The 24,413-nt window shown below is 32.8% G+C and overlaps 1 protein-coding gene across 2 annotated transcripts in view; it reads right to left on the bottom strand.

The window, feature by feature from the left end:
• The window catches only part of PSPC1 (paraspeckle component 1), a 70,782-nt gene that overhangs the window by 1,620 nt on the left and 44,749 nt on the right, over positions 1 to 24,413 (bottom strand). For both annotated transcript variants that reach the window (XM_003413965.4, XM_064275403.1), the window contains exons 6-8: positions 19,934 to 20,039; positions 4,406 to 4,463; positions 1,150 to 1,319 (exon numbers count right to left, since the gene is read on the bottom strand). In XM_003413965.4, coding sequence (XP_003414013.1) covers positions 1,150 to 1,319; positions 4,406 to 4,463; positions 19,934 to 20,039 — 334 coding nt within the window. The remainder of the gene's footprint in view (positions 1 to 1,149; positions 1,320 to 4,405; positions 4,464 to 19,933; positions 20,040 to 24,413) is intronic.

Genomic DNA, 24,413 nt, shown 5'->3' with positions numbered 1-24,413 from the left:
ATAAAGCCTCCGTTGAAGGAAATTAATTGATAGTTCCACTAACTATATTATGCACCACCTGTTCATAGCAGATATTAGGACACTGCCTCTTAATTTCCCCGTAAAAACTATCAGGTAAAAAAAAAAAAAAACCTGTTAGCACGTCCAATTTTTCCAAATTCTTAAAAGATTGTATTTTATGTAAATAAGCTAAAAAGAAACATAGTATTCATCAATTCTAAGGCACATGTTTCACTTTTAACAACTCTGAAATCAGGATGAATTTACATTTAATGGAATGTTTTAGTTTAAATGGCAGTAGCTTTTGCTCTCTAATCAAAAATGGGGCCTTAAGATTGGATATGGTACTTCCAAAATTGACTTTTCAAAATATACACCCAACTAATTCTCCTTCTAAATGTTATCTAGAAGAACCATTAACAAAAACCAAATAAATGTTTTGCCACTGTAATGCCTCATTTACATAGTGATGGACTTTAAAGAAAATGATAAAAGGTAACAGTCTTTCTACTGATATTCAAATACAATAAAAATTACAACTGAAAATCTCTTTTTATAAAATTTAACCCACATAAAGATATCTTCACACTCAACCTATGACATAAAATAATCTACTTTAAATTTAGTAACAACTATAATTAGTAATTCTGTAATAAAAATACAGTAATATAAGTTTAGAATATATTGATTTTTAATGTAAATTACAGTTCAAGTAAATTTTCTGAAATAAAGCACAAGTGACTTTATTAAAAACATCTACTGAAAACTGTGTTTTCATGTATACTGGGGTCCTACCCCCGAGCAAAGTCATTCACACAGGAAAATACACAATCATAAAATACTTGACTATTACATTTAATGCTGGTAAAAGGTAAATACAAATTAAAAACACCGCAAAAAAACGAACCAACATATCTGCTACATATGTAAGTACTTGCCACCGACTGTAATGTATATTAACTTTTGGGCAACTTAAAAACTGTCTTTCATAAATCAACATGTAAATTCATAAAAATTACTTTTTCTTCATTGCACGTTGACCTCTACTACCCAAACAAATGATGCCAAATTATGTTAAGTGTGAAGTTATCTTTGGGACAGAAGTGCATATTAGGGAATATAATCAAAATAATGTTTATGATACATTACCACTGCTCCATTATCTGGCATCATTGGAGTTCCCATATTTGCAGCTCCTTCTGGTCCCATGGCAGGACCAGGACCCATAGGTGGGCCAGGTATAGTTCCTCTGTTGTTCATATTCATACCCATCATTGGAGGAGGACCTTGGTTACCAGCAGGTGCTGGGCTAAACGCATCTATGCAAAACAATCTATACTTAGAGCTGTCCTATCTTAGTTTAGTAAACATTAAAAATTTAACAGTACTTTAAAAACTTACATTGCAAAACTATTATCAAAAGCGATTTTCCTTCCTTAATGGAATCCTCAATTATCTACTCTGCAAAAGAGCACTGTGTACCCTACAGAATTTTCATCCCCGAAATAAATGTACATAAAAACAAATGAAGCAATTGTGAATTATTTTAAGAAATTTGATACTTTATGTAAAAATCTAGAAGTCCTGAAACATCAGTATTTTTGCTAGTCTGCTTTTTAACCAAATACTTCCTCATAATGGTGACTACTCTACCAATTTAAATTAGTATTGAAGGATTAAACAAATAGAAAACTAATTTTTTTTAAGTCATGGCTAAAAATATTTGACATATAAACTGAGTAAGTTATGGTACGAGGGAGAAAACATTTCCTGCAATATATAAAAAGTTCACTGTAAGCAGAACTCTTTCATATATATATGAACATCCCCCAAAATTACACAAGGTAGTTTTTTTAAATTACATATGGAAATATGCAATCTAATGAAAAAAACAGAATGACTTATTATGGCAGAACTTATTTTCAAAAGCAGCTGCAACTAAATACAGATATATTTTTTACCGGGTTTTTTTAAACTAAATACAGATAAAATATTAGTAGGGCTATCTAAATTTTGTGAATGTTGATACTCTGGAAATGGAAACAGATACACTTAAAATTTATCATCAAAAAGATATCTACCTGTTTAATATTAATTGCAATAATGCTTGAGCTATACTACTACATATATAAGGTCTTGAACACATCTTTCACAGGCATTTTCTTTTACACTTTTTTCCCCTTTTCTAAGTGCTCATAAAAATCTACAAAGATTGATTTCAATCTAGGGGTTTTCTTCTAATATTTCATTATGTATGTCAGTTTTCTGAGAAATTGAGTTCTGAATCTCAGAAAACCTCAAAAAATACATTCTAAACTGAGTTGAAGTTTTCAGTCAAACCCACAACTCTACGCAATATCTGACGCAGCAGAATTCTCTACATGCCCAGTCCAGAGGGAAGCTGAAATGAAGAAGTCTTAACTCTCTAACCCTACTGCTCTTTCTGTACCCTCTTCTCCCCAGGAACCTAGAAACTTCCTAGGAAGGAAATATTTCGTTAATGCCAAAACTCTCATGTTGATAAAGCTTCCCAACAATATTTCCATTCCCTCAGTACAGCCAGAAAGAGCAATTTTTAATAGATTTCCACAGTGTCTCCCAAGATGAAAATAAGGGAGAGTGGAGGATAGTATCTATGAAGTATGTTACCTCAACTTTCCCCAAAAAGAAACAACAGCTAAAGCTTTTTTTCTTTTTTTTCCTTCTCTCTTTCCAATTCAAGGTAGTTACAATCAATCTGTAAGACTGGAATATAACTATACAACTTTGTGTATAAATAGAATCAATAAAAAACAGTTATTTCCAACTATCAGTATTTGCCATAGAGCCTTATTTTCACTACTTAAATCTTCTACCATCAGCTATGATTAAACTAGGTTTAAGAGATCTAAGGAAGTGTTAGCATATTTGGTCCCCTGAAAAGCAGTTTGATAATGTTTCAGTTGGTATATATATGCTAATAATACCCTAAAAAATCTGTTCCCACATTCCATCAATGTAACTTGATGGGATACGACACTTTATCTAGTCAACAACAACTTTCAATTGGATGATAATGATTAATAACTCTAGAAAACCATTATAACAAATGAGGAGCTGAAAAGCACTAAAATGTAAAGATGAGTCTCTGGTGATTGAAATACTATTAAAAAATTAAATTATCTTTAATTCCTAATGAAGTAAGGACTCTAAATCTATAACAACCTCACTTTTGTAATCCCTAAAACTGCCTGGATCATAATATATATCATTCTAGAGATTACTTTGAAAAATACATAAATAATGGACTATTATACTACACTATTATATACTCAACTATGCTAGGTATAATTTCAAACTTCTTATATACTCTTTCTTCATTTATTATTTAATGTATACATTATACTAACTCCACAATCAAGTGCTTTATAGGCAAGGGCCATGACTCCTACTTCCTTTGTATACGAGAGATATTCAGTAACTTCTTGCTGGTAGATAAGAAAAGTGACCAAGTAAACAGCAATAAACTCTTCTAGATTATGTGACTGGTTGCAGCAACGAAACTGACATCAGAAGTAGAAACAACAAAGAAAAAATAGACCAATCATAGGAATATGCACATTCCACGTATTATATGTTTTAACATATTTCATTTTATATGCTATGTATTCTAAGAACATGCTGGATTTTGTACATGTGTGTTCATAATATGGGTGTACATTCCACACTTAATTTTCCCTCAGTTTGTTTACTTGATTCTGTCCCCCACAACCTGATTATACAAGTTAATCCATATTCAAAATGCTAACATAGGCACTTTCTTTACAAATTTAGATCAACTTTTAAGATGTGTACTAGCCTAAAAAGATAAAGACACATCTCATTTCCTTGACAAGTTACAGACGGCTCCAAACAATGAAACACTGTGCACAACACTGTAGTTAAGGAAAAAAGTTAAATCTTTGATAAAATGTATAAAAATAGCTTCTAAGTTACAAAAAAACTAGCTTAAAACAGAAATTTTTTAAATACTCTCAAAAAGCTTAAAACACAACAACTCAGAAACTATTAAATTTCCAAGGTAAAAATTCCATTTAAAGGCATGAAGTTTGATTTAAATAATACAACTTAGTTGTATTACACCATGTAATTAATTGAACTAGTTTCACCTTGTATCATAAACCTAGCTACTAGTTTTTTTCATTAAGTCTATCAAAACATATCTTCCAGTTTTCAAATAAAGAAAATGAAAATTTTGTTCCTAGGCATATATATTCAATATAGGTATATTTTAATAAATTTAAGAGATTTCACCTTTACAAGCATTTGTCCCATATTTTATTACTGATATCTTGGCACCATAAAAAGCATGTACAGTCCCCCAAAGAATTATAAGTTACAGAAAGCTTTTACTTCAAATCCCTACCTCCCATGTTTATTGCTCCACGGGGACCCATATCACCCATTCTCATTTCCTGTTCTCTCTGCAAGTAAACATAGTTATCACAGTCAACCTATCAATCTCAAGACTTTACATTTCCCATCTAAAATCAAAAAAAGAAAAGAATTGGAACATCACTTTCCATTTAAAATTGTTTTAATTTCCAACAGAATTTACTAATAACACTAAAAAGACACTTCAGTCTCCTCAGCGTTAATATACTACAAGTGCTTAGAGCACCTAGTTTATATTACCAAGATTAAACTATAAATGAGTCTGAGTACATAAAAACTATCAAAAAATACCTTTAATGGTTTTACTCCAATGGATCAAAGACGCTTGCCTACAGATAAAACAAAGAAAAATCTAGTAGTAATAACCACCAGGGCCAATTATTTTCTTCCTCCTGGGCCACTGGAGTATTAAAATAGAAATGACTATTACCATTTTATATTCAAATTTATTCAAACATACAACAGAAACAGCTTTCAGGCACTAAGCTTAAAGTTATAGACAATTGTCATTGTATAAATTTTTAATTACTCAAGCATTATTTCAACCAGGTTCTAAAGATATACCACAAAAGTCCCAACTACACATAAGCTCAACGTAAAATTGTTTTCCTGTAGCTGAGCAAGCGTTTTACTTGGAAACCTAAACAAAGGTGTCACGCAGTTGTCAAGTTCTAAAACAATATGCTCTTGAGGTTTACTACGACACAAAAGGGTAAAGAAATGTTCAAAACTTCTGAGTTAACAGTACAGAAACTGCTTCCTGAAACTCATTTACTAACATTAAAAAAAAAAAAAAACATTAGTTATATAAAATTAACTTCAATAAAAACTTTAGGTGAAATTACTCAAGATAATGTTAAAATTGAAATTTCCACTTTTATTTGATAATCTTTTCCAATCATGGAAAAGTGTGTTAAATGTAGCCACCGTGAAAAACATTCTATTAAGAGACAAAAAGCAGCAAGGTTTAAATCTAAAGAAACCATAATTCTAGTTTTCAAAAGCAATTCTTTTGAATTCTATATGTTCATCAAAAATTCCATTAGTAATACAGAAATAGTGGTAAAAAAGCACCTAAAACTCTAGAAATAAAGGAGACAAGAGCCTATGATAAAAACATATATGTCATTAGGAAGCAAATCTATCTAACCTAATGGAGATTTCATAAAAGGTTATCTATCCTTGACAAAGCTATGGCACAAAACACCACTTACATAGCATCAAAGAGAACTGAAATGTTTTGTGACATTAGGAAAACTTAAATGCCAAATCTTTCTCAGTTATTTTTTAAATTTTCTTAAATGTCTCTTCTCATAAAACTGTTTACTATTAAAGGATACAATTCTTAACCTGTGGGGGGAGAAAAAGACTATAAAATAGACTACTGATCAAGCATCCTATGAAAAAACTATTTCATAATCACATTTATCACTACTATCAATAAACCAAACCAAGGTGTCATTTTCTCAACACTACTTGGAACCTACTGATAAAGTGAAGACTGTTTCAGCATACCCAAAATCATTCAGGTATTGTTGTTCAGAAGCTGGTCAGTTACATTCCAGCATTATATACATCAATTGTAAAATGACTATTTTGGGAACAAGGGCTTAATTCATATTTTTAGTTCTGGATTTACGCTAAAAGGTTAACAACGTAGTATCTATCCACTAAAACCAAAAAGCCATTGCCTTTGAGTCGATTCCAACTCATAGGAACCCTACAGGACACAGACGAGCCTCCCCGTAGGACTTCCAAGGAGCAGCAGATGGATTCAAACTGCTGACCTTTTTCGTTAGCAGCCACAGCCCTTAACCACCACTCCACCTACTAATAAAAATAGGAGGTGATTATTTGCTGTTTGTAACTTCAATTTCCAAATATCCCTTACAGCCTAACACACGAACTGGATGTCTATGACTCACGGGGGCGGGGGGAGGGGGGAAGAAGTGCAGAAGACATCACTTCTTTATAATCTCTTCATACTTCCAACCCTAACTATACCTTTCTGGAATAACAAAGTTTAGCTTTATTATTCACAAAGATAACTACTTTCATTATTTTTAAATCTATTTTGTTCATTAACAGAATTTAGTAGAAAATCTGTTAAATTTACTGAAGAGGCCTATGGTTTTAAGTCAACTATCCAACAGTGGCAATCACATTCCTTTTCTGATGCTCTATTAAAAACTGATTCCAGTTCTGGATTCTTTAGATAACGTCTTACAATATTCCATGAGGGCGCATATCACTATTTATATTAATTCATGTTGTATAATATTAGAGCCTTTTTCACTAAATATACACTGTATTTAGTAATGCCATTTCTTTAAAGAAAAATACTAAATGCTATTTTACACGCTTTCACTAAGAAGTTTTAAAAAAGACAGCATGGTATGACAGATCATTTTGCAAATATTGTAGAAGGAGCAAAAAACAGCTTTCAGCTTTTTAGTCATGTTTTCAGGTAGCCATTACTCTTAATAAATCCAATACTATATGCTTCCAGTAAAATGCAAAAGAAGCACAGTATGAACGTAGTTTTGTAAACTGAAATTAAGACAGTATTTCTCATTATAATCTGATAATCAGAGGTTATCACTCAAAAAAATTCAATCAACTATGTGCCCTCTCAATAAGCCATATACAAGACTGCTACTTCTCCCATGAGTTACTTTTAATATATTTTAAGTTAAAATGGCTACATATTTATATATATATACAAAATGGTGCTTTGTTACTTTACCAAAAATTAAAATTCTGGTTTAAGTTGAAACAACTTAAAAACCAAACTCATTGTCATCAAGTTAATGCCAACTCATGTTAATGTCCCACAGGGTCCGCAAGGTTGTAATCTCTACTGCCACATCTTTCTCCCACAGTGGCTGGTAGGTTCGAACTGCAGATCTTTTGGTTAGCAGCCAAGCAGTTTAACCACTGCACCACCAAGAAACTTACATGTAACCAAAATGTCAAGACTACAGTGCAATAAAATGATAGCATATGATTAAAATCTCAGTTTTATATTAATTCAGTTGATTTTATAGCCACCGTATGAGATAGGTCTGCAGTTACTCCCATTTTAGTTATGATAAAACTGAGGCACCAGGCTGTTGTTAAATAACTTATTCACAGTCACACGGGCAGTAAGTGGTTGATGTGGCCTTTAAAATTTTGCCGAACAGTTTCAAAACCTTCAACCTTCACAAGGTGCCTTCATTCTTCAAGAATTTCAACAGTCAATGCCTAACAAGGTTAATTTATCCCGACAGTGTAAGAATGTGTGTCATACCATTACAAGAAGTGTAAATGTATTCCTGAAGGCCTGTAGCACAAATCAGCTTAAATTCACAAATGACCAAAAAAAGTAAGCAAAGTTTCCTAGTATCATGTACCTAATCAGCATTACATTATAACCAGGGTTCTCAAAGTGTGGTCCACTGAACGCTAGGAGTCCCCAAGACCTACTGAGAGTGCACAAAGTCAAAATTACTTGTCTCAGTAACAATGTTGCCTTGAGCTGATTTCGACTCACAGTGCCCCCTGTGACAGAGTAGAACCGCCCCATATGGTTTTCTTGGCTGCAATCATTATAGAAGCAGATCGCCACATCTTTCTCCCACAGAGATGCTGGGTGGGTTCAAACCACCAACATTCGGTTAGCAGCTGAGCACTTAACCAACTGCTCCACAAGTATTCTCCTTATTAACAATAAGACATACTTCAACTACTTTGACCGTATCTGCCTTTTCCCTTGACCAACATTCACACTAATGGTGCAAAGGCAACGGTGGGCAAACCTTCTGGTGTTTTAGCACAAATCAAGGTCAAATTTTTACTAGTAACCACTGTATTTTTCACATCCACGGACTTCAATGAAAAAAAAAAAAAACTTTATGAATTACCTTGACAAAGCACTAAAAATATTAATTTTATTCAATCTATCCTTGTGTAAGCGTCTGTTTTACTGGATTTTTTTTTTTTTTATGTAACAGTAGGATGTATCACAAAGTACTTCTGCTGCATTCTAAAACAGGACGTTATTATTTTAAAAAAGCATTTTGTGCTTGGGTAGCAAGCTGAAAGAACCACTTTTCCATGGAAGATTTTTACTTGAGACAGCAACTGACAAAGTATGATTATTCAAGACTTTTGTATGTTTATTTGGCAGACATTTTTTGATATCAGTGGTGATGTTAACAAATGTGATTTAATTTTGTATGATAAAATGCATCAGCATTTAGAAGATCTGCTTAATGTAACAGATCAATTATTTTTCAAATAACTGATCCAGGATGTTAACAAAGTAACACAGGGGTAAAAGATCCTCTCAAAGTTCAAGCTAAACCAATGATTTTTAAAGTACCTTTAAAAAAAACTACCACATATCAAGTGTTAATGGAGTTTCAAAGAATATCCGTAATTATCTGAAAAGGTTATTAAAATATTCCTCCCTTTATTATTTACCTGTGTGAAGCCAGATTTTCTTCATACACTTTAACCAAACCAACATTTTGCAATAGATGAAATGCAGAAGTGTTTTTTTAGATAACCAAATTTAAACGAACTACACAGCACTCAGATAAGGCAAAATAAAGTATAACACAAATGCCTAAAGCTTAGGAGACAGCGATTTAAATGAATATTGTCTTATCAACTGTAACAACAGTTTACAATCAATCGACAAGATGTGTTCACCTAACACTTTAATCAGTCCAAATTTGTTTGAGTGAACACAGTCTTGACAACCAAAGCAACATTCTTCTTTAATTGTAAAGACCTCTCACATATATCTCTAAATAAAGTTTCTTAGGAATGTGTAGGGATGACTTTCTGATATTTAGGTTCCACTTCCCAATAAGAAAATGCTGAAAATATTGATATAGAACATTTAAATCTACTGAAGGAAATATAATTCTAGAGAAATGTGTAAGTTCTGGCAAGTAATAAAACTCAATCTATCATTAAATTCTCCTTAATTTTTTTTTTATTACATTTAAATAAATTACATGTAGCACTGAATAACGGGCAAACTATATTCTTAGGTCCTTTCTATCACTAAAAAGAAACTTCTCTAAGTTTATATAAAAGAATAGTAAGATCATTAGATAGCTAGTCAAACTTTCATGGGAGAAATTAAAAAGAAACTGTTAACTAGCTAACAAATATATTTAAGAAAAGTGGAATGAAATCAATTATATGAAATATTAAAAGTAGATATGAAGAAAAACATCCAAAATAGATTTAACCTCTTTGCCAAGAAATTATTAAAAGTGTTAAAATACTGACAGTTGTAAGTCGGCAAAGTAATCTTCTTCTATGAAAGTAAATAAAACCATTTTAAATTAGAAAGACAAAGAGACATGTTCCCATTGATACAACTCAAGTAAAATTTTCCATTGTAACCAATAAAGCTTGAAACATTTAACATTTTTAATTGAGGGAATTAAAAGCATAAGACAATCTTTTAATATATATAAATCTACATTTTGGTGTATTTATTTTTTCCCCTTTGAATATATGTATTCCAAATTATCTGCACCCATGAATATTGGGTAAATGTTCCTCAGTTTTATGGTTGTTAAAATGAAACTTTAAAATCTTTCATTACATCTCAATTTACACAATATCATTTAGTCATGAGTATTTGTTACTTGTTAAATAACAAATCAGAAATAGAGGCAACAAACAGAAGAACAGGACTTATGTCTTAGCTGACTTTTTGCTTGATAACCTGAAGAGATTTATCTATTAAACTGCATTCACTCAACAATCTACTTTTAAAGCCCGGTCCAGGGAACTTAACCAGTATATAGATTATTTTTTTATATAAGTTATTCTGGCATCACTGTGAAATTCAAGTGAATATGTAGCAAAATTAATGGTTTTTCTTAATACATAGGTTGGTTTTCTAAAAATTAAGATGAAATGAAGTGGAATCACATATAAACCAGCATGCATCAAGACACAAAATGGAACAGGGATTTTAAACATACTAACTTTTCAAAACAAATTTATATTCAGCTGAGGACATTTACAAGGTTATTATTTTCAATTTTCATGGCAAGCTATCTCTGAAGAGGTGCTTTTTAAAACTAAAATTGATTAGGAATAGTCATTCTTCAAATTCAGTTATTTCATCCAGAACTTCTAAAAGAAATCAGCAACTGATATTAGCTTTGAGACAAATATAATACTATTAATAGTATCTTATCTTAACAAAGCTCACCTAATACTGGAGACTGGTTTGCATTTCTTTATCCTGAACCTGTTACCCAGTACAGTTTCTTACCAAAGTCAAAATAACTACCGCTGATTGGCCAGGGCAAAGTAAGATGAGTAAGGTGAAAACAAAAGAATATAAACTACGTAAGAAGCAATTCAAGTTGGCCCCACCAACAGAAGAAAGTAGTAGAAGCACCAAACAAGGCATACATGGCTCAACATGTAAGAATTAAGAATATATAGAGGAAAATGTCCTTTCCTGTTTGTGGTAGAAGGCACTAGACAAATTATCTTAACAGTCTAACAGAAGCCTTAACGTTTTTACAAATTAATACATATTTTTCTAAGTAGCTAACTCAAAGCAAGAGATTTTTTAATTATTTAAACTGTACTGAGATAAATGTAAAGTCATTTAAATGTACAATTTTAAGACAAACTACTATAACAAACATATCAACTGTTTAAAAGAAATAAAAAGCAGTAATATGCAAAATGAAAAAATTATCTTGTGAAAACTATGGTAAATTTTCAACCAGAAGAGAGGATTTGAAGCGTGCTACATAATACAGTGGAGGCTATCATAAGAGAAAGAAGCAAACTTACCTATATACGTCATTACTTGAAATTTTTAAAAAGCCTTTGCAATTTTAATATTTATTAATAATGTAACTTGAAATGACTACATTTCATCAGCAGAGCATATTTATAAATCCAAGTTCCTCCCACTGCCACTAGGAGCTACTTTCAGTATTAGACATGAATATTAATATTCACATTTACCTAGTTTAATTTAGTATCAAATTCTGACTTCTCAGGTGATACTATAGCACTACATGCCCTCAATATAAAGTATACCAACTCATAGTAAATGATACTAGACACTGATTGGCTTAAAAAATTTTCTGTAGGACAACTCCTATAAAGTGGCTCTAAAACACATTAAACAAGTCACAAAGTATAAGTAACAATTTAAAATTTTATGTCTTATTTGGATCTTGTTACTACTTCAAAACAGTTATTAACTAAATTAGACAAAATTCTTATTAATCATATTAGACATATTAAAATTTCAAAAAATATTTTTACTTTAGTTGACCACTTCTATTGCCAATCTCCACTCTCCCATTCTCCAATTCCTCAAAAATATGTAAACGTTAGCTGAAAGTAAGGTCTTGCCATTCTGAATCAAAAAGTATTAGAAGAACTTACCACTTCAAAGGCAAAGACATGAGGTCTGGTAGCTACAACATCGTAGAATGATAAATCATGAGTTATACAAAATAATAGTTCCACAACAGTGCTGAGAATATTCAATGGCATTACTGGTACTTTCCAGTAGAGAAATTTTCCCCCTAAACTCTCAGAACTTTTTAGCTGTATCTCTTCTTAATATACTCTGTATAGGTAATCTGTATCTAAAATACTTTAAAATTCTCAATGACAAGACCCCGGGCTTGATTCACCTATGTATAGTCTATGGCGCTCAGCGCTATGTTTTGTAGATAGGAAACAGTGAAAAAATTTTTTCTAAATAAATGGAAACCTCCAAGTCTTCCTGTAAGTCTAACACTCTGAAAGAATATTCAAGTAGGATCCATATACTGAAAAGTTAGGTGTGCTAGAAACCAAGCCCAAATAATTGTTGGTTATTTGACTGTTTAAAAATTACTCATTATGTGATTCCATTATGCAGTCTATGAAAATACATCAATAGTTGTCCCTCAATGCCACCTATGTTTCAAAACCACCAAATGTTCAATATCTAAGACATTAGTATTCAATAAATCCCAAGGTAAAATTGAACACTGAAAACCACGATTGGGCTGTTCTGGAATATGAATAATATAACACTAAACTACTACTGAATTCTCTCAACTTACTTCTAAGTAATTACAATTTGACAAATATAGTGTGACTAGCTCAGTAACTAGCTAAGTACTATGAACATAAAGGTTAATTTGACAAAATACCTGACCTTAAAAAGCTCAGAGAGCTCAAAGAGTAGATAACAGAGTCAGAAATTAATTAGACAGCAATATGACCACATATTAAAAATGATACAAGATCACAGCTGGGTGAAGAGTCAGAGGAGGTACTATGAGATGAGTCTGTGTAGAAATTCTCCAGGGAGAAAAAGGAGACATGGAAATTATTCTGGGTTGTGGAACTCTATGAAACTCTAAAGGAAGGTAAAAAAAAAATAATAAAACCCGTTGCCATCGAGTCAATTTCGACCTGCAGCGACCCTATTGGACAGAGTAGAACTGCTTTCCAAGGAATGACTGGTGGATTCAAACTGCCAACCTTTTGGTTAGCAGTCGAACTTTTAACCACTGTACCACCAGGGCTCCAATGGAAGGTTAAGGCCAAAAAAAAAAAAAAGCCACAAGAGTCATCTAATATGACAGAAATAATAAAGTGTCTTCAAATAAACTGAGTACAGAGTACAGTAATCATTTCCACCTGGACTTATTCAGAAAAGACTTTTAAATACAAATGCTAAAACAGAGAAAAGAAAACTACTACTTATATGATTAGTGTTCGCCCGAAACAGTAAAGGAAGTAATTTTAAATATTGTTCCTATTCACTTACCCCAGTTTGCCTGATAAATTTAAAGATTTCCCTATATACAATTAAATATTTTTAAAACTACTAGTTTCATGATACAAACCTTCAAATGAAATACCCAAAATTATCAAATTCCCAGAGATCGTTTTCAAGACTACGTATAAACATTACAATCTTGTATTTCTTTGTTATCATTTGACCACAAAGGTCTACATCAAGTTTCAATTACATACCGTATCTCAAGTATTTAAACAGTCCTTAGGCCATTGTAGGCAATCAACTAAATTATTTTAGTGAACAGATAAAAACCTAATTAACAACCAAAGTCTGGGCACAAACAGAGCATTACTGTGTGAAATCGCTACAATACTGCTGTTGTTATCCATTTTGATTTTCACCATCATTTCCAAACTATTGGGACTGGGCCACCATTATGCCAACATTAAGAAATTACCTACATAGCAGTCACACCTAAACCTGATGCCAAATGATACAGCAAATAAATCTTCAGTTATTTTCACAGGATGGTTAAGAGGCCATGAAAATCCCTTTTAAAATACATCCTTTGTTTGAATGCCTCAGATATTTAGACTTCCCAAAAATAATCTTCTACTGCAGCCCAATCAAATCACTTGTTAGAGCTAAATAATTTGTGGAAAAAGGTATGATGGCCACATGGAAACCAAAAAATGCCAATTTCTTCCCTCAAAAATGAACAAACCATTTCAGAAAACAAATTTATACCTACTCATTATGTAAAAATAGGGGTCATGTCTCTCTGTCAGCACCAAATTTTATTACTAGCTAAAGTTTCTGTTTTGAGTTTTGTACATGGCACATTGGGGGAAGCCAGGCAGTCATTAAATCAAGGGGTACACTATAAAAGGAAACAAGGTCCATGCAAAAGGCAGGAAAAAGATGAACACAAAGCAGTTGGTTGAAGAACAGACCAAATTTGGCAATACTGATCAAAAGGAGGCCTCTGTTGACTAAAACAAAAAAAGATATGAAAATTACAAGGTACCCATGTGGCACAGTAATGAACTATCATATTCTTCCCCTAACTTTCCCTCTGATTCATAACCATGATTACCAATGAACCTCCTAGATGCTATTTGAATTCCTCAGGAAGCTTGATTCTAGGCTATGAGGCACTCTTAATAAGCCTTCTAAAATCACTGGAAATAAACATATAAATTAATAAATTTGTTATAATTCACAAACTCTATCAATTTGGTTACACAGGCCATTTATATATGATCCTTCATCACATATCGGCTCTAGATCAGCAATCCGTAGGCCATACAGCCTCAATGCCCCACTGTATATACAGTCTAAGTGCCTAAATTGAGGTTGCCATGCCAAAATTTCACAGAGCCTATTCACACATAATGTTGTGCTATTTACACTGTATTCTGTAAGACTCCTACCCCACATATTGTAAGACCTCCCTCCATTCAAACTCCCCTGCCCCCACCAAAAAAGAATTCTACTACTACTATTCTCCTTTCAACATATTAGCAACCAGTGGTTTTCAACCTCCTTTGCTAACAGAGTAAACACCTGTGGAGTTTTAAAAACGTAGATCCCATGACCCCAACCCAAACCTACCGAATCAAAATTTTTGATGAATTATATCACAGGCATTTTTTTTTAAATTAAGTTCCACAGATGTGCTACGTAAGTTGAAAACCACCAGATTTAGCCAAAAATGTTATCAATGGACAACTTGCATCAGAAGCTGCTAGAATCACAAAACAAACTAATCAATTTCTAGGTGTAGGACCTACGAATCCACATATTTTTAAAGTTTCCTGAGCATTTCTTATGCACTGTTTGAAAACACTAAGCATGGAAAAAGCAAAACTTTCATCCTCTGGCTACATTATCTTTCATGCTGTTAGCCTCACTATTTCATATTTTCAAGGAACTATACTTGAACACCTCTGACAGTGGGATACAATTGGGTCAAACTGTCACCTTAGCATGTAATATACCCTTATTCTCAAGTTTATTATGCTACATGTGTTCAAAAATGCAGGGCTATTCCTACCTACTCAAATAGGACACAAAGGTCTTCAGTATCATGTAGAGATTTACTTTAATGCAGTATATTTAAAACAGATCAGAAGGGCTACTCAAAACATATTTACCACTCCACATAAAGAACTCTCTCAGGTTTTAAAACTAAGTAGCATCCAAACTAAACACTATCCCAATTTTCGTAACAGAATACTTTATAACTACATGATACAATTATGAAAGTTGAAATAAGTTTGATATTTAGATATTTTTGCAACATAAACATTTTCCCAAGAAAGAAAATTTTACACAAAGAAACTGCATCAATGAAATTATTCTGATTAAAACCTATCTTTTATTTCCACCCTAAATTGTTTCCACAAATGAGTGGCACACTGCAGTACTTAATCTACAGTAAGCGGGGCAAACTAATAAGAAAATAAGACAATCACAAAAGACAATCCCGTAAAATTCTCACTATTCTCAAATAACCTCTTGTGGTATGTCCAAAAGCTATAAAATTGTGAAAAGAAAATTGCAAACTAGTCATTACTACCTCAAATACACTCTATAGTATGATAAATAAAAACTTAAATACAACTAAGACAGAGTATAAAAATGCATACATTAAGATAGTCAAAAGTGTGATACTATGAATACATTTAGTTTATACTTATAACGGCTTTATCAAAGACAGAAAGTTCCAACATCCCCTAAGGAAAAACAGGTATAAAGTAAAAATGACAACTTGTAATTGATGAAGTGCTCACTTAGGACCTTAAAACTCTTAAAAATGTATTCACATATATGTCCTAAAACCATGGTCAAGCTGAAGCAGGCTGCTAAAAAAAAATCAGATATGTTTTCCTAGTCTTTTGTTACATTAAAAAAAAATTATTATTCAAGACAAAATATTTAAATTATTTTATACTACAAACCCCATATTCAGCTGCACTGGAATACTTCTAATAGGAATATTAGGGGAAAAATGAGAGATGTCCACCTTAAAACAAGAAAATCTGCTTTAGTCTTGAATTGTTCTTGGGCGAGCTGAACACTTACCACTTGATTCCTCCCTTTAAACTGAACAGTGAAAAAAAGAATGCACATAAGAAAGACTAATTTCAAAGCTCTTAAAAACAAAAACAAACATTAAAATTATTTAACAAATTTTTCCAAAGACAGTTTTCAAAGCAAATGGAGAATAATTGATAAACAATTGCCTCAACGGTTTTCCTATGAACACCAAGATCTAAAAAGAGTATTTCTTGTAGTACAAACTTTATTAGTTTATATTAACAAGTATTCCAAATCTAGGAACCAAATAAAACTAACACCAAAACAATGAAAAACCCATGCCAATTCACTGATTTCTTATCTTAAAAAAAAAACCTAGAAATAGGAAAATGACTACATTTCTTCCACTGTTATACAAACTGTTACAGCTCATTTATGTAGTATTTTAAATATAAATGTTCTTCAGAAAATTTAGAACACAGTAACTTTGTAATTTACCTAACTCAAGTATTAACCAAAAAATCACGAATATTCTAGCTTAGTTCAGCAAACTTTGTCAATAAAAAGACAAAGTAAATATTTTAAGTTTGTTCAGTCCAGAACAGTCTCTAACATTCATCTTTATTTTTTTTCATCTACCCTTTAAAAATATAAACAACCACCTGAACTTTATGTCAGGGCAGTACAAAAGCAGATCAGGCCATAAGCCCTGGCTGGCTATTGTTTGCAGACCTTGGCTCTAGCCAAATTAATCTTGCTATGATGCTTCACATATGTAACACGTATTTAAGTAACAACTTCAAAACCAGGTAACTTATTATTTATGTATAAAATTATGTATATTAAAAAAGATAATATATAATAATCCTTTCTAAAAGCACAATTTTGTAAAACGATAAATGATGTATTTTTTTAAACGCCAATAAATCCAGTATGAATATTTTTAAATATCTAATTTATCTACTGTCAGCTCATCGGGTATTTGTAAAATTTACGCCACCATTAAAATGAGTTTTAAGCATACAGATGTTATTAAATTAGTAAGAACTTGCAGTGATTCAACTTTATATTGTAACAATGTTTCCAGATACGATTTGTTAATGTAAAATTAAAGCTAGCTGTCCTTAGTTAATAGGGAAAAAAAAAATTTTTTTAATAGGTATACTATATTAATTTCCAGTAAACATATGAAAAACACTGGTAACAAATTTGTGAAATGGTTTCAAAGGACAGAGTTTATATGACCAACTCAATCAAGTTTAACAAGAGAATTACTTGACCATTAGCTTATAGTCATCGAAATGATTTTAGCGTATGATCTACATATCCACTTCAAATACCTAAGATTTATGCAAGAAAAAATATTTAAAAAGTAATTCCACTGATTTTACTGTAAGCAAACACTTCAATAAAAGAAATTTTCACGTAAATAAAAGACTAGGTAGAATTTCCTAGTCCTCAATGGAAAGAAACAGTTTCCTTAAGAAATATATCACATATAGCTTACATCTGATTATATCTGATCATAAAAACACTTTCTCTAAATACGGGCTTCAAAAAAATTTTTTTAATTCCACTTTCTTTCATAAATCATGAGAAATAAAATTAAAAATAGGCATGTTACTTCAATTTTAAGGGGTTTCTCTTATCCATAAGCCCAAAATTAACAATAACAGCCTGATCCCCCAAAAAATTGTAAAATTATTAACGTGGGTTTTTTCGCCAGAAACTGCTAAACTACTTTGCAGTATTTTTTCCCCAGCCTTAAGGAGCGCTAATAAGGAAACTGATGTTCTGTTTCCTTATAAACACAGTGATTAAATCATTCAAAGCCCATTTGTGACAGACATTAGTTAACCATAAAGTAGCTCAGAATTTATCTCACACAAAAAGTAACTAGGTGATTTCCCCTGCTTCCTGAAAGATGAGGTACCTTTTATTATCTTAAAAACCTATATTGACAGCCGATGTCAATTTGGGGGTGGGGGGGCGGGGAGAAGTTTCATCCAATCCTGTTAAGGTTAGTCAATAGCTGATTTTCTGTTCTTCTCCCTCCTCTTTATAAGCTTCATTATAACTAGCCTACTGTTGAGTCATTTGGGTTTTTTAGAATCAGAATGGTTTCCCTATATGCATATAGAATAACTGCTCAAATACACTGTCTTCTTTGTGCTTTGGTTTTTTTAATAGTCATAATAAAATATCCGCACACTGATAATTCCAACAGAGATTTAACAACCAGAAAACTGAAGGCCACAGCAATTGCTACTTATCCAAGGTAAGAAACAAAAATTGCAAAATGAAACTAGAAATTACTCAGCAAAAATTTACAATGCTTAAAAAACAACAAATTCTGTAATGGAGTATTAAAAACAAACTAAATCTCTAATGTAACAAATAATAAACCTTTCCTAATTGAATTTAAATGTCACATATATTTCATACGAAGAATATTTACTTGATGGAAGATAACGATAAAAATTCTTGTTGCGAAGCAAGTTAGGATTTATTTTATTCTGTGTCTCTTTTTTTTTTTTTTTTTTTTTCAATTAAAAAAGGTTTTAAAATTTTCTAGGGATGGAGAAGGTCAGGAGAAAAGGTATCAAAGATCTGAATACTTTTAGCCTCAGAAAACCTGGGCAACTTTTTTTATGAGTTATGTCTTTTGAACAGCTAAAGAAAAATATTTTTTCAGACTAATGATTTTGTTAAACTGGCATTCTCCCAAAGTGAACAATGTGACCTTTTTTTTTTTTTTAAGTTATCATTAAGCAACTAAGAATTTTAATGTATTTGAAGTATTGTTTGGAAGACTACCCTGACCTCCCCTAAAACAAAAACTTGAATCAGATCAAGCCTTTAGCTCTAATTCCACTTTGCAGAAAATTAAGGGATAAAGGAACATGTTAAGCATCACCACAGGGTTGCAATTAGGAAAACCCAGAATGTGAAATACTCTATACGACAAGGCTGTTTCTTAAGGAAAAAACAGAATATGGAAAAAAAAAAAAAGAGAGAGAGAGAAAATGTAGACTGGCAGTATCACTCAATTCAAAGAAACCAGTATTAAAAAATATTTACGAGAACTGAGTAAATCTGTGTTTTGACCGGTGATGTTAAGAAATTGATCATTTTTAAGATACGGTAAAGTATTTTTTATAAAATAGTCCTAATCTTTTGAAAGATACACACTGAAATACTCATGAATGAAATTATGTGACTAAGGAATTTCATACAAAATAAATTTGGAAAAAATATAATAATGTGGGAGAGGAAGTTGGTAAAAAGAAAAATATTAGCCTTGTGTTGATAACTGTTATCGCTGGTGACGAGCACATGCACTTTCGGGTGTATCTGAAATCTTCCAAAATAAAATACACACTTTCTAGTACCGGTAAAATGTAAAACTCAAGTGGAGATGATATACTTATCAAGAGTTCTGCTTTAGTAACATATACCGAAACATGTAAAATAATGGAGAAAAATAAAACATCCATTTCCTAAAACATGATTATCTTCAGAAACTAATTTTAATTTAAAATCTGTTAAAGAAAATCGTTAAATAAACACATTACAAATTCAGAAAGATTAGAAAATGTACCAGCTATATAAACCAAGCCCTAAAGAATTCTACGCATCATTTTAATGAACTAGTATTTTACTTACATTCTCCATATAGTTTGGCTTAAAGCCCTCTTGCTGTCGCCTAAGTTCTTCCTGTTCTCGGTGTCTTATCATTTCTTCTTCACGACGACGATGTTCTTCTTCGTGTCTGAAAGATTTTTAAATAAAAATTTTAGCATTGTGCAATGTGTGAAGTATAATCACATGCTTTACTTCATTTAAAGCAAAATTATTTAATACATTAAATTATCCTAAACAGTGAACAATGAATGGCATGGCTTACAAGATTTACCTTCATTCTTCTATTCTGCTGAAGGCCTTTGATAAATCAAATGAATCAAAGAAATAAAGTACCTTAACTAAAAATATTTTTTTAAGCAACTTAATTTATAACTAGGGTAGTTATAGTTTACATCCAAGAAATCAAGAGCCCAAAAGCTCAAAACATCTACCCTGTACAGTAGAAAGAGAAAAGACTAGGATCTATCGGTGCCATAGCACAATTCTTAAAAGACACTCGAGTCCTGTTCCAAGATTAAAAAAACCAAACCAGCTGCCATTGAGTCAGCTCCAACTAAGGGCAACCCTATGTGTGTCAGAGTAGAACTGTGTTCCGTAAGGTTTTCAATGGCTGATTTTTCAGAAGCAGACTGCCAGGCCTTTCTTCTGAGGTGCCCCTGGGTGGACCTGAACCTCCAACCTTTCAACTAGCAACATTAAACATTTGTGTCACCCAAGAACTTCCAAGATGAGCTACCACAAAGGACCACAGATGAGTAGAAAAAAAAAATCACTATTATATGCAGAAGGAAGCCTTCACAAGTCCCCCATCTGCCCCATTTCATTAACCAACTGAGGAAATCCTCTGGAGCGTATGTCAGTCCATTGCCTAGTTGTAGTAAATTACATCTGGTAGGGCAATCAATTACTGTCTATAGCTGCTTTCATGTTACAGCAGAGCTAAGTAGTTTAGACAGACACCATACGGCCTGCAAAGTCTAATATATTCACACTACCTAGCCATTTTCCAGTAAAATTTTGCTAAGCCCTGCCCTAGAGGTATATTTACCCATGCAAAAAATGCCCAGGATTGTGATTAAATCAGTAATTAAGTTGTTGTGATATTATGATCAAGAGGAGAAAACTACAAAATAATGAACCAATGGGCTCACTATATTGACATTTAAATCAATGCAAATTTCAAATACATAAACCCTCAACCAGAAATAATTTAAACAATGAAGGCTACATAAAGCTGATGTTCCCTCCACCAAAACCAAGCTCAATGCGTTGAGTCGATTCCCATTCATAGCGACCCTACAGGACAGAGTAGAACAGCCCCAGTAGGGTTTCCAAGGAGCAACTGGTGGATTCAAACTGCCGACCTTTTGGTTAGCAGCCATAGCCACTGGGTCACCAGGGCTCCCTCAGTGGGTTTCATTTCCATGTCACTCTTATTATAAGCACCTTTCTACACTGAGTGTAATTCTCAAATTTCAAGATACTTTGCTGCTGTTGTACTATAGCACATCCCCTAAACACAAGTGCACTAGGTATGAGACAGAGTGCCAGCAGAAAAATTGGCTGTTAGGACTTTCACATCAGACTACCTGCTCCTAAGGAATTTTCAAGCCAAATATGAGATTTTTGTTTAACTTGCCAAAATATAATCGTCTGTATTTGTGGAGAAATTTTTCAAATAGATTGGTTAATCCATTTCCCAGAAAGTAACACGTTCATAATTTTACTGTTAAGAAAACATTTTCACATTCATACAATATAGGAAGTGTTAAGTAGGACCAGGTAAAAATTCCTTCATTCAAAACTTCTAGGTGGGTGGGTGGGTGGGTGCGTGTATGTATTAACTTTAATACGCTTTCAGAGCAGTTTTAGGTCTACAGAAAAATTACACAGAAAGTACAGAGTTCCTATATGTGCCCTCTCCCCCACACACAGCTGCCCCTATAGTTAGTATCTTACATTAGTGTGGCACCATTTGTTACAATTTATGAACCAATATTTATCCATTATTTTTAACTGAAGTCCATAGTTTATATTAAGATTCACTCTGTGCAGCACAGTCCTATGGGTTTTGACAAATACATAATGTCATGTGTCTACCTTTACAGTATCATACAGAAGTTTCACTGCCCTAAAAATGTCCTGTGCTCCACCTCATACCTTAAAAAAATCAGTGACTCCAAGAATTCAGAGGGAGGGAGGAGGGATAAAGTTCTCATTTTAACCATTAATTTTTGTCTCTCTTGCCTACATAAAGCTCTAACCAAAGCTGTAGACAGGTGCAGATGTGGGACAGTCTTGTTTTGATTTCTCCCCACCCTCATTCAAAAAGAAGTGCCAATGCATGGAAGAACGGACAAAAAGCAGTTGTGACCTAGCAGGAGAAGCCAGGAGCCTGGATAATTAGAAAATGACAGCCTGCTTGAGCTGAAAACAGACCTCAGAGACCACATTGGCCATTTCCTTTGTAAATGAGGAAGGTGGGGCCCAGAGCAGTGAAATGCCTTTCCAAATACTAAATGACAGAGTCAGAGCCAGAATACAGATCTCCTCACTGGCTGCCCAACGTTCTGGGGGCCAGATGTGTTTTAAAATTCAGATTTTTTCCAAGTTTAAAACGAGTTAATATATTAATCTTACTTGTATCTTCAATGGGATCCAGGGCAGCACCCCACAATCAATCACAGTAATACTTCTGCAGTAAAATGACTATTCATACTACGTGGAAAAAAAAATAAAGGCTTTACATGACCACGACATGAGTTCAGTTCAGGTTCTGCCATCAAATAGGCTCAGGTCAGAGCCTGCCACTAATGAGAAACAAGAAAAAATCGGTTTTCGAGGCTTTCTGGTCCTCAGAATTACAGATACAGTACTGTGGACATGTACGACCTTGTTGTGGACCAACTGGTAACATTTAATGTAATTTTAAACATGCAAATCCATTTCCAGCAAACTAAACAGAAATATCTGCACAAACGTGCAAGGATATTATGTACACAGATATACACTGTATTATTATGTGTAATAGCAAAAAGTTGAAGACAACCTAATTATTTCTAAGTAGGAGGTCAATGAATTTTGATGTACTGAATCCAAGGAACACAATAAGACAAAAAAAAAAAAGCAGATTTGCATGAAAGAATGTCTATGACAGAACTGACAGAAAAAAAGTAAAGAAAGAATTTAATTCCTGCTCCCACTTTTAAAAATCATTTGTATGAGGTACAGAAGAAGATACTAAAAAAATTTTTATCACGCTGGGAGTAATTTGGGAACAGTAGCATTACCCTTTCTATTTTATACACACCCGAGTTCCCTTTTTAGCACATACCGTTGTCTTTTTTTTTTTTATAAAAACAAAGTATTTTTAGTAAAATTTATACCGTATCTCTCCCATTGTTAAAAGTCATTCTTTCAGATTAGGAAACGAAAATACATTTACAAATCAGGAGAGAAAAAATATAGTAAAAAGGTAAAATAAAATCACTTTAAACCTTTGTTGTTTTTTTCTTCCATTCCTTTGCCTATAAAGTCCAGAGTTCTTACTTTATTTTCAACTTAGCTGTGATTACACCACACTGACAATTTCATAACCTAAAGAAAATACCATACGACATTTCCTGCTGTACATACGTTTGCTTTCAATTCACGTTATATTTAATTGAAAACTGATAAAATTTCTACTTTGCAATTTTTTAAATTTGAAGCCTACTAATTATTTTCAGACCTCAAATATTTGTGTAGAACTCTGAAAAACTGACAGCCTCTCAGCACTATGCCTATGATGGCTAATAGATAAAAAAGCCCCGTTGCTCTTGTTTCGGCACTATGTCCCCCGTGCCTATCACAGGGCCCATTCATCAGAAGGACTTTATAATAATTTGCTTAATGGCATAATAACATGAACAAAGTGAACGAATGAAGGAATAAATGAACTTAAAAAACAAAGAACTACTAACTGATAAACAATTTGAACCAGGCCATCTAGCTTATTTATTCCATATACCACAAAACATAAACAACTAAGTAACCAATGAAAAACTAAAACTTTGTAGCACTGAAGTAAAAACACAAACTTGTGCATCAATTAACTTTTCTGTCTTAAACTAAGGTAAACAAAAAGGCAGAGTCCAAATTATTTGGCTTGTTAGCATTTAAAACTGTCTTAAGAGCCTCAGCCAGATAAATGTTTTGTTTAATGGCTATAAACCAAAAAAAAAAAAAACCCAGTGCCATCAAATTGATTCCAATTAATAACAACCCTGTAGGATACAGTAGAACTGTCCCCAAAGGTTTTCAAGGTTTTACTCTTCACAGAAGCAGACTGGCACATCTTTTTCTCATGAAGTGGTTGGTGGGTTGAACTGCAGACCTTCTGGTTAGCAGCCGAGCACTTAACCACTGCACCACTAGGGCTCCTTTTAATGGCTATGCCCAAAAAAAAAAAAAACCTGCTACCATCAAGACAATTTCAACTCATAGCAACCCTATAGGACTG

This window comes from Loxodonta africana, chromosome 23 (genome assembly GCF_030014295.1).
Source record: "Loxodonta africana isolate mLoxAfr1 chromosome 23, mLoxAfr1.hap2, whole genome shotgun sequence".
Classification (NCBI taxonomy): domain Eukaryota; kingdom Metazoa; phylum Chordata; class Mammalia; order Proboscidea; family Elephantidae; genus Loxodonta; species Loxodonta africana.
This window is presented reverse-complemented; position numbering and strand designations above follow the sequence as displayed.